The following is a 17,564-nucleotide window of genomic DNA, read 5'->3' as shown; positions in this document are numbered from 1 at the left end:
CTATCATCTTCACTAATAATTATTGATTAGTTAAAAATTGTGTCCCACACATGAACAGTATTGTGTTGCAGGGGTAAAAAACTGGTACAATCTTGGATAAATTGTGTTGATTGAATTGTGAACTTTATCTGCCTTTAGTATAAAGAAATCATATTTGTAATTATGGATTATATAAGTATTGCGCATTTTTAAAAAAAGAATAATCTTTTTAAAAATATATATATATATATATAAAATTTACGTAAAAAAAAGTTATATTTTTACTCACTACTGATATTTTTGTTGTTATTGTTATAAATATTATTATTTTTGAGATGGTCAATGCCGTTAGGATATACTAAAGAGAACACTCATTTATTGGTTTTGGTCCAAAGATAATATTAATTATACAAGCCTCTTTTTTTATTTCTTGTTTTTTTCTTTTTTATCTCTTTTCCTGTCATATTCTTAGGCTATTGCAACGATCCAACTACCCAACATGATCAAGTCATGGACGTTTTTTTTTTTAATAATAATAATTTATGAAATTTATTAAGTCATGAAATTCAAGTTTTTATTATTATTTTTTTCATAACACATTTTTGTTTGGTTTGGTTTTTTAAAAAGAGATAGGCGAAGAAATAAAATCTAATCCGCCGTCGCATGGAATTCCATTGATTCATTTGATTGTGTTGCAAAAGAGGGTGAGAGTGAATTTAAGGTGCGGTTTGTAAATTGAGATAAGATGAAAGTTGAAAGTTAAATAAAATATTATATTTTATATGAAATTTTAAAAAAATATAATAATAAGATGAGATGAAAGACTTACACTATTCAATAGGAGTGTAAATCTAGATGCAAATCTAAGAATCTGACCATACTCTAATTCACATTTGAATTTATAATGCAGTCCAAGTACCCGCTTGGATTAATCACGATAGAACTCGAGCAGGTACTCGATTTTTATTTTTATTTTTAAATCGAGCAGGTACTCGATTATAAAAATTTGAATATTCTACTATTTGAATTGTGATCAGATATCTAGATTTATAAAAAAAAAATCATTTTAAAGAATAGAGCTATAAATATAAAACGATATTATTTTATTTATAAGACAAATTAGTTTTAAAATGTGAAATTGATATCGAGTATTCCCCGCATTAAATAACGGTACTCATCATATTAAAAAAAAAAGAGCAGATACCAAATTTGGATAGCAGTCAAGGTAAAATTCCGACAAATAAATTGACTTGAACGCACAACCTAGTATTTTGAATTGAATTTCCTCTTAATTAAATTTATGAATTTACTTAAGAGCTAAGGTTTTCCGAACCGGAAAAGTATGACCAACCCGAAACATATATACAACTAGAAATTTAATTTATGTGGGGCCCAATTAGGACACGTATTTGGGTCGGCTCATGTCATTTTCGCACTCTCCTTTCCTCCAGCATTGCGACTTTCTTGTTTCTTCTGTGATTTCAAAACCACCCCTGATTCTTCTCCCGCCACGTATACGGTATACCCCTTGGAGCACCCGTCATCTCTAACGGCCGTTATCCTTGCACCTTATAAATATTACGTTCCCCGTTGATGTTAAGCTAACCTGCTCTTCGTTGGGTTTCGTGTCTGTCCATTCCTACAGTTACAGATTCTTGCCATTTTAACGGTCCAGATTAATTCTATCAGTTCCGCTTCGTCGCCGTATATAGTCTCCACAGAGCTTAGAGAGAGTGACTCTACGCTCCCCACGAGGAGATCTGAAAACGCGGTAGGGTTTCGGTGAGTTAGAAAGCCATGGCGGAGGAGCATCACCACGAGGAGCCGAAGCAGGAGTCTTTGATTGAGAAGATATCGGAGAAGATACACGGCGATCATGACTCCTCGTCCTCGGATTCGGACGACGAGAAGAAAAAGAGCAGCTCTTCTTCTTCTTCTTCTCCTTCGCCGATGAAGTCCAATATTTACCGCCTCTTTGGTAGGGAAAAACCTGTGCACACGGTTTTCGGTGGTGGCAAACGTATGTTAAAAAACTCCTCTTTTCTATGATTGCCTCAAGAAATGCTATGGAAATTGTTTTCGAGTTCTATTTTTTTCTTTGCTTCTGTTTATTCTAATTTTATTTCTGGTGTGGAAATTTCGTTGAATTTGCTTGAAATGCACTGGTAATTTGCTTGAAATGCATTTCCTGGTTTATTTGTTTGCTGTGAGAAAGTGTAGTAGTAGTGATTGTGAAACCTCAGAACAGCTGAGGCGTGGAACGGCTAATATTAGATCCCAATCTCTGTCTTCGCAGTTTTCCCCTCCACAACATATATGTAATATTAGTGTCGTTGTAAGAATATAATACGGTTTCAATCAGAGAAACAATTTATTTTCTCGAAAAGTTCGGCGTTATTTTGTAAGCTTGGTATCGATTGTGATTAATTTCCTTATCTACTTTTATTATCAGTTTCAGAAGGTTTTTTTTTTTCCCAGATATTGCTAGGTTATATTGGATCTAGATCTGGTTTTGTTTTCGAGAGGAACTTGTGGCACCGACTAATCTATGTTACTGAATACTTAATCGGTTGTGTGGAATTACTTAATTGGCTCTCAAATGTTGTTGACGTGAAGGTTTCCGGGTTTTAGCTTTACAAAACCTTGTGAGGTTCTTAAATACTTGTTTTATAAGTTAATCGGCATTAAACCTTCAGTTATCGACTCCCTTCCTTGGTTTAAAATATGATAACCCCAATATTTCAACTTGGCAAAACCATATCTTTTATGAATAATGAAACAAAAATATCATTTTGGCCTAATGATGTTGATTTGGTGTTCATACCACAGCGGCTGATGTTTTCTTGTGGAGGAATAAGAAGATATCAGCAGGGGTGCTTGGTGGAGCAACGGCAGCGTGGATTCTGTTTGAATTGCTTGAATACCATTTGCTGACTCTGGTCTGCCACATCTTGATTTTGATACTTTCAATTCTGTTCTTGTGGTCAAACGCATCCACCTTCATCTACAAGTAAGGCTGCTCTTGTTGTGGTGGATTAATTATTTCAATTTCTCTATTTTGAGTTGTTTTGCTCATACATCTATTTGATCATGTAGACGTCCACCGCACATTCCAGAATTCCATATCCCAGAGAAACCACTGTTACAGTTTGCTGCAGCCCTGAGGATAGAGATCAACCGTGCTTTTGTTGTTCTGCGTGATATTGCGTCAGGAAGAGATCTCAAGAAGTTCTTATATGTACGTTCATATCCCTATTTGATGAACTGACTTGTTGACATTGATTATAACCCATATCTCTTAAAGAGCTTAAGAGTGACTAAATATTTTTATGCAAGTATATGACCTCTTGAGTTCCATAAAATGCAATCTTTGTTCGTAATGTTGTTTTGAAATATTATGTTTCCCTACTTATGGTTTATATTTTATGCTCTATGAAATGACCTGATTAATTAGGCGATTGCTGGCTTGTGGGTCTTGTCTATTTTGGGGAACTGGTGCAACTTCTTGACCTTGTTCTACATCGGTAATGGAGTTGCTACATGCATTTATTTTTTAGTTATACCTTGAATAGATTCAATCTTTAACGCACGGTTTGATCACTTTTTTACAGCATTTGTTTTGCTCCAAACATTGCCTGTGTTCTATGAAAAATATGAGGTCCAGGTGGACTCATTCGCTGAGAAAGCACATGCTGAGATCAAGAAGCAGTATGCAGTTTTTGATGCAAAGGTTTTGAGCAAGATTCCGAGGGGACCATTGAAGGATAAGAAGAAGGTTTAGAGTGGCATTCAGTTGGCCTTTTCAATGAGCTGAGAAATATTTGGTAGCTGTGTTATGTGAAAAGGTGGTGTGAAATTTTTATCCATGATTGTCAAGAACCTGTTTTACTTCTATTTTTCTTTTCTTTTTTTTCGTTTTTTTTCCCATTTAGGGTGTTGGGGTTCACATCGTGGATTGATATGGGTGCAGTGGTACTTGTTAATGTGTCTATCTGCTGACGGCCACCGAATGATATGTTGTTACTTCATACTCCTATATATTTTGCATATTTATTAATGCATGTACATTGGGCTAATTTTATATCAGAATATTTTGCCATTGGTGTTTGTCTGAATACTGCTTGCTTTGCTTTGCAGTGATGTAAAATAGTTCTGACCTCATTTGTTGTTGGGGGGATTTTGGCTGTTTAGTTTAAAGGTTTTTTTTTTTATTGAGTTAGCCAGTATCCAAATCAATATTCTTCTGTTCAGTGCGTCATGAGTCGACTTCTAGGGATTAATGGATGATGAAGATATTTGTGGTGAAGTACAAAATCAAACATAAACCGGTCTGATCAATGGCCAAATTGAAATAAGAGAGATACGGCTTTCAAAATGAGTTTAGATTAAAGTTAAAAATTTGAATAAAATATTATTAGAATATATTTTTTAATATTATTTTTATTTTAAAATTAAAAAAATTAAATTATTTATTTTATTTTGTATGAGAATTTAAGAAAATTGTAATGATGAAATAAAAAAATTTTCAAAATTTGAAAATTTTGAGTCTTGAAAGCAAATCAAGCCTAAATTCTTATTAAAAAGGTCCCGAATCGGTTTGAAATGGTGCAATGGTGCCGCATCGGGTAGAAAGACAGAAATGACAAAACTGGCCGAAAACTCGGAAATTCGGCCCAAAACAGTGGAAAAAAAAAAAAAAACGGTTGGCAGGAAAATGTTGTGCATGACCGAAACATATATCAATGTTGTACCAACTAAAAGAGTGTGTGAAACCGAATGCTCTGAAACTTGTCCTTATCTTAATCTGCAAAATACTGCAACCTAAAAGTTACTTTTATAAGTGGAATCTTTGTTGAGGCTTTTAATTTTCTTTCTACATTGGTTCAAAATATGACTTCCCAATACCCCAGCTTAGGCAAAAACTAACTCCTTGTGTGAACTACGAAATAGCAATTTTGGGCCTAAAAAGGAAATGAGAAATGATAGGTATACAACCCTTTTTATAACATTTTATGCAATTATGTTTTAACTGAGGAGCGTTTTTGTAAAGCAACTTATAAGAGTAATATCACTTTACATAAATATCCTCATTTTAAAACATAGTTGTATAAAGAGTTGTAAAATGAGTTATACATATATTATTACTTGATTGAGACAAATTTCCTAGAAAGCTGAATAAATGAGTAATGGTACAAGTCACAAATAGACAAGTCTCATGCAAGCCATTTGTCAAAAAATAGATTTCACTAATAAAGAATAGTTTTTTTTTAACATTTTTTTAAGGTAGAATCCACTTTTTTTACAAAGACTTGCATGAAATTTGTCTATTTGTAATTTGTACAAATCATTTCTCTTTCAGCAAACCCTTCGATGGTGGAAAGAAGACTGTTTTTGGAGAAATTTACCTAACGGTTAGTGGGAAATTTTTTCAAACAAGGGTGGAGGAAAACATTGACCTAAAACCTTGTATTCTTTAATTACAGTACCTCGTGAATGCAATTATTAGTTTGAGAAAGAGACATGCAAAAGGAATGTAGCAGTATGCCAAATGGGATAAAATATTTCAGCCACAGCCAATGTTTGCAAAAGTTACATGAAGTCTATCAAAAAAAAAAAAAAAGTTACATGAAGTAGAAGTAGCACCATATAAGAGAAGGCCATTCGTAAGCCTCTTGGTATCTTTTTTAAAACCCATTACCCTCAAATTGATCAGAAATACAAATAATCCACTACAAATGGTAAAGAAATATTGCTTACTTTGGATACTCAAATCCCATCCAAGTCCAAAATAGTGTGGCATGTCCGACCATGTCTGTTTTCCTCGAGTATCTGGCTAATGCTCAAGCATTTTCGTAGTGGTTATATCAACCTCCAAGAACTAAAATGTATTCCCTAACAAGTAACAACCCCCCCGTTTAAACAAAGGTTTCCTTTGCTTTGCTTGGCGGCACAGCAATGAAAAAGATGAAGCAGCAAAAAAGCATAAACAAGCTCCATCCAAAGAATCGTACATGCATATATCCCTAGAAAAACCATAGCACTACATGATGGTTCCGATTCTTGAATCACCAGATATTAGGACCTAATCAAGTGGACAAGCATACCTCCCATTTTGTTTTCTCCACCATCTTTTTGTTGGTTGCTTCAACTTCATGTTACAGTGGACATCATTTCAATGGTTCACCCAATGATTTAAAATCGTTCTCTTAACAGCCTTCTCATCAACCTCGTTACAAGAAGTAAGTTAATTGCTGCTTCTTTCTAGAACCCCCCTCCCCATACTGATCGTTCCATTGCTTCAACTCACTCATTATAGATCCCTCGGCTGCAAAGCTTGTGGAAACCTGCATTCCAAACAGCAAATGGAGCGGACCAAGCATTTGCACAAATAACCAAAAACATCAATTGGCTAGGATATATGTGTGCGTGTGTGTCTATAGATCAGGATAATACATTAAACCCAAATCCTTTGTCCAATGTGGTTGAACATAAAATTCACAGCCAGTCCAATGATATTTGATTTGTATACAGTGGTCGGGCAGTACATATTCTTAAACTAGGCTGTGGTTACCAGAATTTAATTATATACTCTAAAAAGTCATCTTCCGCAAACAACAACACACTATAGACAGATATTTTACCTGATTCTTCGCCTGCCTCAAATCTTCCATGTTCAATGGCCTAAGGGTAATTACTTCGTTCTCCTGATCTTCTTTTGTGTCTGAAGCACTTCCTGGATTCTGCTCTTCTGCAGATTGGACTGCTTTCCCTTCTGAAGCTCTCTGCCTTTTCTCCTGCAAATAACAGTTCACAAGTAGAATCTACCTTAAAATTACTCCATGAAGCATTATGGTAACAGCTTAAAATTGTCACCACTCTTACCAAATCCTTTAGTCTCTCTTGCTTTATTAGCTCTCTAATTGGCCGATAAGCAGCTGTTGTGCACAAGTTCTGGTTTAAACGGTTACGCCTAGTTAATAAAACCCAATTATACATTTGAAAATCAAGTATGTGTCAAATCCAGACCTTCAGATCACTTCCTGTATATCCTTCCGTCATTGTTGCTAGCTCCTTAAAGTCTAGTCCTTCTTCAACCTTTTCCTTTGCCAAGAGAGTTCTGAAGATCATCTCTCTGTTCTCCACAGACGGCAATCCCACCATAATTCTGTTATATGAAAGTAAGCGTCATCATAGACAGTAACGATTCTCTAATAAATAAAGGATTCATTTCTATCTGTCTGTTGGGTCCATACTCTGCAACAAAATTCTATTCAGATAAGTTGAAGCATTGTTCAAGTGGATTGACGGTACTACTTCCATTGGGAATTCCCATATGTAGATTTTCCTATTGGATTTCAGGTCATAAACAAAGTAAAACATCATTCTACAAACATGACACTATAATTAACACTGAGATCTTCAGAGTAAAACGGTTGTTCTCAGAGCTGTAAAATTGCAGTCTTCAGATTAAACTTGAAAGGATATATTAATTGCATTCTCAAAGCAAGTTTAGAATGGAAATTGCAAAATTGCAAACTAGTGATACGACATAGCCAAGTAAGAGACTTAATGGTGAAACTAAATGTCACTACGTATGTAGAAATACCTCCTCTCAAAGCGCCTAATAATTGCTTCATCAAGGTCAAATGGCCTATTGGTTGCGGCGAGAACAAGGATGCGCTCACCAGGTTTTGTCAAGAGCCCATCCCAGTGTGTCATGAACTCATTCTTTATCTTACGCATTGCTTCATGCTCCCCAACTCTGGTCCGCTGCCCAAGCATGCTATCAACCTCATCTACAAATATAACAGTCGGAGAGACCTTGGCTGCCAGAGTGAATAATGCACGGACATTCTTCTCATCTTCACCAAACCATTTAGAAGTGATCGTAGACATGGATGCATTTATGAAGCTTGCTCCAGCCTCCTTGGCAATGGCCTTAGCCAGCATTGTCTTCCCAGTGCCAGGCGGACCAAATAGCAATATCCCCTTGCAAGGTTTTAGAAGGCCTCCTTTGAAGAGATCTGGTCTTCGAAGAGGGAGCATCACTAGCTCTTGAAGGGACTCTTTAATCTCGTCTAAGGCACCAATATCGGCAAAAGTTACACCAATCTCATTTGCCGGTATAACTTCCGGCCTAATGCGCTTCTCAAATTCATTGTCAGGTTCCTGTTAGGAAGTGACATGCACCAACATTTTCACACAATTAATCATATAAAAGTAGTGAAGAAGAATGTTGTGCACTGTAGAGATTGGTGACTTTCAGAATATGAAAACTTGAATACAATTGAACTATGAGACATATTTCCCGAATTCCTTTTGTTCTTTATATGGGGGTTTACAACTTTGTTCAAAATAGAGTTTAATGTGTACATGTACAAATTGGGGATGTTTTGATCAGTCAACCACAAAATATAATTTTTTTTTTTAAAAAAAATATGTAGACCAAGAAAAATGGAAAAAAAGAAGGGTTAAGTACAAAAAAGTCTTTGAATTTTGTATGGTTTTCATTTTGCTCAAGTTCTCAATTTTATAATTTTTTTAACGTAAGTTTTTTTAATGAAAACCCTCCATCAGATTTCCATTAACTTAAATTAAAGGAAATCTAACGTGGCAGGCCACGTGGCTAAAAAGGGAAAAAGTAAAAAGTAAAAAAGAAAATTCATTTTTAAAAAATTAAAATAATTCAAAACCTGAAAATATATTACTTTAAAAGTAAACGAGCAAAGACAAAATTTTTATAACAACGAAAAAGGGAGGCCACAGGGCCACCCTTCTTACCGCTGAATGTGGCAATTAACCTAGGCATTGCTTGTGTTTCCAAGACCGCTGTTGGGTCCAACACCCAGGAATGGACTCTTGCCAGGGAATGGTGGCCGTGTATTGTTCTCTTCTTCTCTTCTTCAATTTTTCAAATTTTTTTTCATTTGAATTCGAATTTAAAAAAAAAAAAAATCGTTATTAGTTCCTTAAAAAAATTTCCAAATTTTTGGCTTTATTTTTATTTTTTAACTTTTGATTTTTTTTTAATAAAAGGGTGTTATTCTCTTCATTTTTATGTTTTCAAAATTTCTAATTTTTTTTTTTAGGCTTTAAAATTTTTTAAATGCTTTTTTTTAAAAAAAAAACCTTTTAGAATTATAAATCAACTTCTTTTTGTTATACTTTTTAGGGTTTTGTAAGTAAAAAAATACAAAGCTAAGGAACAAAATGATAAAATTTAAAACTTAATGAGCAAAAAGATAATTATGCAAAATCTAGGGACTATTTTTGTACTTAACCCATAAACGAAAACGAAAACAAAAACACGGAAGACTTACGGGAGCTTTGGAAGATGGAACTGAACTATCACCATCTGTCTTTGGCACTGAAGCTGGCGTTTCTGCTTCTCTTTTGTGTTCAGGAGCTGTGCCTTCAGCCTTTGTTTCAGGCTTCATGTTAACAGCCTCTTCCTCCACTGCATTCTGTAAGTAAATGAAACGAAGCAGAAACAAGTCATTCTAGTGCCATACGACTTCTGCTATTCTCAACTTAATGTATATACATATGTTCAACAGACCTTAGATGTTTCAGCTTGTGCTTCCAACTTCAAAGTATCTTTGTCATCCGATTTTCCTTCTTGGAATATACTCAATCCATGGGACAAACTGTTCTACAGCAACAACAGTATAAGCACATAAAGCTCAAATGGTTAGGACACCATTAGAAATGTTAATCTTACCTATTAGATGATATAACAAGTTTTCCATTTCTGTATTCAGGATCCTTGTTATTCATTAAATGATAAGAAATTGCTGATACCACGATCTCTTCTATGAAGTTACTGAGAACCATTGTGTCCGCCACACAGATTGTATCCAGATCATCACAATCAAGATCATTTGATGAAAGTGCTTTTATAATGTGGTTTCTGTTGTCTTGAACCTGGATTGTCTTCATATCCTCCTCCAGTCTAGACTTCCAGCTGACGAGATGGGATTCATCCTCTGGAGGCCTGATCTCAATGCTGTAAGGGAAGAGAGCAGTAAGCCTCTCATCCACATCTCCATAGTCATTGCAAGGATCCATAATTTGTGAACCAAGGATCAGCACTGATCCAGACAGTTTCTTCAACAGTTTCTGGAACAAGTTATATATCCTTTGCGATCTGAACAATAACTTATCAACATCCCTAAGATATAGCACAATTGGATTGGTTTTTGAAACAAAAACCAATACCTGCAAAAGAATTCGACAGAGATGTCCCCCTATCAATACCCTTACGAAGCAAGAAGTGAATGCAGAACTACAGTCCAACAAAATAAGTGTGGACATGAACATGTTTAGGTGTCAGTCTCGCCACTGAAATTCATAACAAAAAGATGGTACCTTGTAGAGAGACTGTATAAGAAGCTTCTCATCAAAGGACCAGCTGCTTCTTCGTTTGAGAGGAGCTAGAAAAATAAAGAACGGAGAAAAGTGAAGAAATTAAAAGCAGCAAAATATAGAAACCAATTAAAATGGAATTACAAATGTTTTCAAAATATTGTATAACAACCCAAAGAAAAATCAAGGCACATCTAGGTTTATTCTCCAAAATGACTAGTCATAATTACAGTTGAACCTCATTGGAATTATTATGAAGCTTAGTTCCATCTAGTAGAAACCAATAAGGGACAGCACTTAATGTAACTTTATCATTCTCATTTGCCCTTCTAATACTTTAGCCACCCAATGCAGGTCTTAGTGGTGGTGTTAAAATCTCCTCACTTGAATCCCTAATGTCCATCTCAGGGTACACGTCGCACAAATCTCCTCACTTAAATACCTAACTTCCTTCTCAGGGTACATGTCGCACAAATCTCCTCACGTTACTAACATTTGTAATAACACAAGAAAAGCCTAAGCCACATTTAAGCTTATACTAAAAAAAAGGAATAATCAAGGTTACAACCGAAACCCATTGGAGTCATCATAAATCTAAGTTCCATCTAGTAAGAAACAACTGTAGTAACAGATACTCAGCACGCCTTTTATTAGACTTATTCACCTCTATCACACTTCATCCACCCTAGGCAGGACCTTTTTTTATGAATAATACTTAATTAAATGGACTAAACTGTAGAGTCAGGATTTGAACTCATAACCTCTACTCTGATATCACATGAAATCACCACTTGTCCTAAAAGTTCAAGCTTCCACCCTAGGTAGGACTTAGCAAGGTGTTAAATCTTGCTCTTTATCAAGTTCATGAATAACTAAGAAACCATGGGTAGGATTCAACGAAAAAAGCATGGTAAAGAGCATTCGCGCTTAAGCTGTATTAATTAACATCTTATCCATAGCATATCACAAAGGGAGTCAATCCGTCATCACATAGTGAAACCTGGAGAAGCAGTAAGGAATTTAAAGCATCTATACCCCTAACACAAACATATTGAGACTGGCGTGTTTGAATCACCATTTAAATTTGAAAGGTTCCTTGACACTCATTGCATAAAGACAAATGCATTAAACTTCACATTTCAGTATAAGCTTGGTGACTTGGTCCACAAAATTGTTAAAAAAAGACACACCAACAACAAAGTGCACGACAAATGCTAAAAATTCTTCTAGTTAAACATATTGCCCAAGTAAAATATATATCACAGACGTGACTTTCACACAGCATCAGTAGTTGAATACTATGTTTATTCCATAGACATGCTACATTATTCCCAGCACTTGTAGAACCACATATCAATCCGGAATCTTTAGTAGATTAATTTTCTTTGGAAAACCTGAATTTGCAGAAGTGTTTTGCGAAATGAGGTTACTGATATTAGCTGAAGCAGAAGCATGTCTACGAAGCTTAGGAGGATAAGAAGAACCATCTGTGGGCCTGCAATTAGTGAATGAGATATAATTCCAAAGATAAAGAAATAAAGAGGGAACCAACGCATGTCTCCTGTCATCAACTAAGAACATCCACCCTACCATACCTTGAACCAATATCCGCCACACTGCTCTGTCTCCGTAATGTACCTGAAACAAAACTTCTTTGTCAGTATAACCAGAATATTAATTTATTTAACCATCAAAACATCAGTATACAAGGTATACTATATCTAATTATTGTAACCAAATCCTATATCCTGGCAACTAAGCTATCAGATCTTGCATTTCTGCCTGTTTGGAAAGAAAAAAAAAAAAAACACAATTCACATATTAGTTTTAATGATTTGTCACATGTAGGCCCAAAACTTCCCAGAGGGAGTCTAACACTGTAATATGGTTGCATATATTGCACCAATGCTAGCCGCACAGGCATTCACATATTGGATGAGTTGGACCTCAAGTTTCAAAATTGTAGGCACAAAATTGGTAAGTGAAAGCACAGAATATGTTGCTCCAACTCGTAGTTATTCTAATGCAAAAATGGTTGTATAGAACCATACTCTGTGAAGTTCATGATCTGTAAGATCAAATGACGAGAAAGAATTCGACAATATTCAAATCGGTCCACCCAAATAAAATGAAATTATCTTTTTCTTCGTACCTTTAGATTCCTCTCTCAGCTGACGAGTTGAAAACGATCCAAATAAGTCAGATAATCGCTCCAAGGTTGACTCTGAAGTGGACCTTTTAAAGGACTGCAAAAGAAGATCACCCATGGAAGCAAATGAAGGGGAGGCAGCTGAATGGTTAACTCATTATGCTGCATATCATATCGGAAAAGAGTCCTGAACTCCAATGCTAGAGTATCATGAAAGATTTAAATACACAACACAATTCATACACAACACAAGAACATAATGAAAATCAATTAGGGAAATCTTACAGATTCTCTGTTCGCACTACCATATTTGTTCTGAATCTGTACAAACCAAATCATTACAATTATCAATACAAGAATTTATTTCAAAGACAACAATAACTGCAGATACTCACCTTCAGTGAAAAGTCTGTTACATCTAACAGTAGTAACTTCGCTTCAAAGAAATGGGCCAAAGCCTTGGCAAGCATTTGTTGGTAAAGCTCTTCAACACAAAAATTATTGTGATTACCATTTGTCTGAAAATTTTGAATATAATCAAACATTCAATGTCAGATCAGGTAAACATTGTAGTCCAGATAACCAACCAGCTGGTCCTGAGAGCAAAATAGCCCGACTGGCAGGAGAAAGATTTCGTGTGTACTTAGAAACATCAGCATGCTTCAAATGGACAAAAGCAGCACTTGTTAGCAAGACCCGTGTCTGCTCACTGTAATTGAACGGCCAAACAAGAACATTTGAGTTACCGTAATACAATTAAAGGACACTAATTGTAAGCAAGTCCATTTCAGCATCAAGAATTTATGTGGAGACCAGGTAAGAAAGCAAATAACGCTGCAAACTTCTTCAGTTCAAGCGCAACATAGTTGGCTAGAACTGATGGACATTTACATTTATTATAATGATACAAGATAATATGATAATAATAAAGTTAGTTCTTAAGATTAAATGAATGCAATTTGATGCATATATAGTTGGCATCAATTCCATTTAATCATTAACATTCAAGTCTACGCAAACTGATTCAAAGAGGCTGAGAAGACGAGATCAAGTGAATGGTATCAACTGCCACGGATTAGAATCTTATATAAGTTGTTGACGTGAACAGATCCAAATTACCTGGGAAGGGGGGATATTACACTTGTTTAATGAGTGGTTTGAATTTTAAGCCTGACACGATTGCTCATTTCTAAAAGATCCTAATCTCTCAGCTTATATATCAGTCGTGATATATTGAAGATTACCTGGACAAGAATCATCTACATTCCTTTATATTTTCCCTTAGGTGGATTGAAGCACCACACTTTTTTGGTCATATAATGATGGATGCTCAGAAAAAATGTGCACAAGTACTAAGTTATGGATGGTGATACTGGGTCAATATACTCGGCTCCCACTGAGTCACTGACTGAGTAGTGACAGCCCATTACTCGAGTTCTTTGTGGCTCCAAAACAAATAATACAGGGCAAAATAAATCCCAAGTAGTTTGATCTTTGAAGAGCTGGAGGCTCGCAGAGAACATAATAATCATTAGAATTTTTTTAAATTTTCATGTAAAATATAATAAATAAATCAAAATTTTCAAATCTCAAAATAATAATAATATTAAAAAATAATATTCTACTAATATTTTATTTAATTTTTAACTTTCATCTCAACTTTCATTCAACTCAACTCACTATCCAAACCTAACATAAACTCTTCTAAAAGCATTCTCATCCGGTTGCCTAAAGTATCATTTTCCCTAAATTATAGAGTTTATTTTTGGAGTTTTTTCCAAATACATACTCCATCCGATTTCTCATTTTAAGGAAAAGAATAGTGGCTTTCTATATTTGGGGAGTTACTGTTCATCTCCTAAATCACATTTTATATATATTTTATACGAAATAGTGAAAGATGTAAAAATAAAATAGTAGAAATAATACTAAAAAAATAATAAAAAATATTATTTTAATAGAATAGAGAAATGATAAAAAATAAAATATAAAAATATTTTTTTAAAGATATGTAAAATTTAAAAAAAATTATAAAAAATGTGATTTCTAACTAAAATTTATAGAAAATTATAGGAAATCAAAGAGAATGCTCTAAATATAGAATAATTCTCGGCCACCACCCCAGTTTGGCAGCAGGAAAATTGCTATATCGGTTCACGGACCAAATTTCCAAAGTCCAAACATAATGTAATATTATTAGAGCATTGGCAATGGCCTAGCCATTGCCAAAGCCAAGTGCAAATTTTACCTTTTTTTATCACAAAATTTCTACATTGAACTAGCTATAGCCATATATTTTAGTTTTGAGCTACAGTAATTTTTCCCACCTAGCTATATTTGGCTATACACTATTGAAGGACCAAATGAGTTTTTTATTATTTTTTCTCAATTTCCCTCCCTTTCCCTCCCTTTTTGGTAATTTTTCTTGCCAAATTACTTTTCTTTTATGATAAAGTTTCTAATTGAGGGTACATTTATTTTCTATCATTATTAGCTTAATACACAATATAAAAATATAAATAGCAAAAAAAAAAGGTTAGCAAAAATTAATTTGTTGGTTTCAAGAATTGTTGTATAATTTTTTTTATCAAATATTATTAAAATATATGAAGTATATTTACAAAATATGAAAAAAAAAATTTGTCAAATATTATTAAAATATATAATATAATAATATTATTTTGACTTTAAAATGACTAGTCCAATGTGGACTTAAATAGTCAAAAGTTAATACAATAGCCAAAATGTAAGATTTTAGCCAAATTTTAGACTTGGCAATGACTAGTCCATTGCCAATGCTCTTAGGCAGGGAGGAAAACCAAGAAATTCAACTCGAACACCGACAAATCAGATTGCACGTGAGCGTCAGATTCTCGGATCAGATTTGACATGTCCTGGTATAAACAATTAACATGTCGAAAAAATCCCCAGAGGTCCATTATCAATGCATCATATTATTTTGAAAAATTCTAAATCGTAAACTTTACGTTCCTACACACTAATTTAAAAATATATTATTTTATTTTTTTATCCACTTAATAAAAATAATTGTAAATATATTTATAAGTAAAATATAATAAAAAAATAAAATGACATATCTTTAAATAAATATATAAAATGTGAAGTTTATAGATAATACTATTCTATTATTTTTTAAGGAAAATTATAATAAATAAATTATATAAAAATAAATTTATAAATTGATTTATTTTTATGTGATTTGTTAAATTTATTTTATAATAAAAATAATTTTATAATTTGATATATTGTATCAAATCATATTAATTTATAAATTTATTTTTATATAACTACTTTACAATTAAAATATTTCTTTTCTTTTTTTTAGAAGGTGCTCTAGAATCGTCCATGAACATAGAAAATTTAACACATTTTTTCCGACTAAAACGATAAGGTTTTATTTGAAAAATATTTAATTTTTTTATCAATCATATCTCACACACATATATGTTAGATGTTTGATGAATAAAAATGAAAATATACGAGCATTTATAGAAGTAAAAAAACTTATCCGTTAAATGTTTGGAAATAATTTTTACCTCATTTTATTTCTAAACATCACTTATAAACACTTTTAAACTAATTATTATAATTTTTTTAAACTTTTAAATAAAAAAATAATTTAATTTTTTTTAATTTTAAAATAAAAATAATATTAAAAATAATATTTTAACAATATTTTAAATTTATAATATTTTTTATTCAATTTTTTCTCAAAATCTAATAAATAACTCAAAGTATCTTATTATTATTACAAACTATCTTACAATGAGATGTGATTAAAATTTACAAACTATCTTATAATGAGATGAGATGAGAAAAAATTGAATAAAAAAGATTATAAAATTAATATTTTTTATTTAAAAATTAAAGTTGAATGATTAATTTGAAAATTTTATATTTTATTTATATTTAAAAATAAGATGAAATAAAAAAAAAATGATATCAGATAAAAAAATTTTTATCTCGTCCCATGTCCCATGTCCCAAACAAGCACAGGACGATTGTGTGCAAAGATGAAACTTGAAATTCTCTATATTTCTCAAAATTTCATTCCCCAGCATTACTTAATTTTTAGGCTCGTCTCATTCCCAATGATTCCTTGGAAAAATATATATTTCAACTCACGAGGTCTCGAAAACTAGCACCAAAATATATTCTAATATTATTTATTTGATCGGTTTTTCTGAAACCAAAATCGCCCGAATTTGAACCAGCAAAACCTTAAGGCAGAAAAAAGAGAGAATAGAACGAAAAATAAAATCTGCGGCTAAAAATTTAGTTTATTTTACATAATTCTATTCAATTATTCAGCCATTCATTTTCAGTAAACATAAATTGAAATGTATCGTATCATCGATGAGTTGTACCTGAAATTCTAGAATTCAGAAGAACTTTTATCGTTCGAACGTCTCTCTCTGTTTTTCTTGATTTTGTTTTAAAGACGGAATTGGAAATAAATATAATGTGGAAAATCACCTGAGGTAGTAGGGGAATTGATCGAACGTGACGTTGCTTTCTCGTCCGTCAACTATCTGCCGGAGCAACTCCTGCTCCATCTTCTCCAGAGTGACGGCGTTCGAGGCGGAACCGGTTCCTGACCATTTAGTCTGTCCTGAGGCCAATCCCAGCCCCACTCCGACTCCCACCCCTACACTCAAAGCCGACCACAATATGCTTTTCTGTTCCATTCAGCAGCCGACTTCAATACCAAACAGAGGAAACGATTTACTAGCTCGAAAAACAAAACGACAGGGAAACCCGAGATCTTTGTGACAAACAGAGCCTGCTATGTGTTAGGAAAACAAAAGAATCCAAAAGCTCAGAAAATTGTCAATATCTGTTAATCTTGGTATTTCTTCCACTACTATTTTTGATTAATTTTATAGATTTTTTGTGATGGTGGTCGATTTAGAAGGAGCGAAAGAAGCGGATAGGGCACTAAAGAGTCGCCCTAAAAAATTATCGGCGGGGGGAGAAGCGGGGGCACAGTGGAGACGAGAACGAGAGAGAGAGAGAGAGAGAGAGAGAGGGAGATTGGGGGTGGTGATGG

General features: G+C 33.7%; 2 protein-coding genes across 5 annotated transcripts; one reads left to right on the top strand and one right to left on the bottom strand.

Moving 5' to 3' along the window:
* The first annotated feature begins 1,581 nt into the window (after positions 1–1,581).
* On the top strand, positions 1,582–4,094 carry LOC109021182 (reticulon-like protein B2). Its single transcript, XM_035685309.1, has 5 exons — positions 1,582–1,999; positions 2,809–2,989; positions 3,076–3,217; positions 3,434–3,503; positions 3,591–4,094. The coding sequence occupies exons 1-5, from the start codon at positions 1,777–1,779 to the stop codon at positions 3,758–3,760; spliced, it is 786 nt and encodes a 261-aa protein (XP_035541202.1). The 5' UTR covers positions 1,582–1,776; the 3' UTR covers positions 3,761–4,094.
* Positions 4,095–5,626: 1,532 nt separating this feature from the next.
* Positions 5,627–17,500, bottom strand: LOC109021181 (putative cell division cycle ATPase). 4 transcript variants are annotated; one of them, XR_002001048.2, is made up of 17 exons: positions 16,991–17,500; positions 13,081–13,202; positions 12,889–12,977; positions 12,779–12,814; positions 12,497–12,590; positions 11,940–11,982; positions 11,739–11,839; positions 10,348–10,412; positions 9,701–10,197; positions 9,539–9,626; positions 9,300–9,443; positions 7,586–8,148; positions 7,006–7,144; positions 6,862–6,930; positions 6,621–6,773; positions 6,084–6,323; positions 5,627–6,002 (listed from the first exon to the last, which is right to left on the bottom strand). XR_002001048.2 is itself a non-coding variant. In XM_019003771.2 (16 exons), the coding sequence occupies exons 1-16, from the start codon at positions 17,200–17,202 to the stop codon at positions 6,210–6,212; spliced, it is 2,529 nt and encodes an 842-aa protein (XP_018859316.2). In that variant the 5' UTR covers positions 17,203–17,500; the 3' UTR covers positions 5,627–6,209. The 4 variants fall into 4 exon arrangements, 3 of the variants coding, with proteins under 3 accessions (XP_018859316.2, XP_035542213.1, XP_035542216.1); XM_019003771.2 differs by having other exon boundaries at positions 5,627–6,323; XM_035686320.1 differs by lacking the exons at positions 5,627–6,002; positions 6,084–6,323 and having other exon boundaries at positions 6,672–6,773; positions 6,862–6,914.
* Positions 17,501–17,564: the final 64 nt, after the last annotated feature.

The sequence above is a fragment of the Juglans regia genome, chromosome 2, assembly GCF_001411555.2.
Source record: "Juglans regia cultivar Chandler chromosome 2, Walnut 2.0, whole genome shotgun sequence".
NCBI lineage: Eukaryota > Viridiplantae > Streptophyta > Magnoliopsida > Fagales > Juglandaceae > Juglans > Juglans regia.
Note: the sequence above shows the minus strand (reverse complement) of the source record. Positions and strands in the feature narration are given on the sequence as shown.

Coding starts and splice junctions, on each gene's coding strand:
- LOC109021182 (XM_035685309.1), top strand. CDS start 1,777: ATGGCGGAGGAGCATCACCACGAGGAGCCGAAGCAGGAGTCTTTGATT. Junction 2,990..3,075: donor GCATCCACCTTCATCTACAA/GTAAGGCTGCTC, acceptor TTGATCATGTAG/ACGTCCACCGCACATTCCAG. Junction 3,218..3,433: donor ATCTCAAGAAGTTCTTATAT/GTACGTTCATAT, acceptor CTGATTAATTAG/GCGATTGCTGGCTTGTGGGT.
- LOC109021181 (XM_019003771.2), bottom strand. CDS start 17,202: ATGGAACAGAAAAGCATATTGTGGTCGGCTTTGAGTGTAGGGGTGGGA. Junction 12,591..12,778: donor GTAGTGCGAACAGAGAATCT/GTAAGATTTCCC, acceptor CTTCTTTTGCAG/TCCTTTAAAAGGTCCACTTC. Junction 9,627..9,700: donor CTTGTTATATCATCTAATAG/GTAAGATTAACA, acceptor GCTGTAGAACAG/TTTGTCCCATGGATTGAGTA.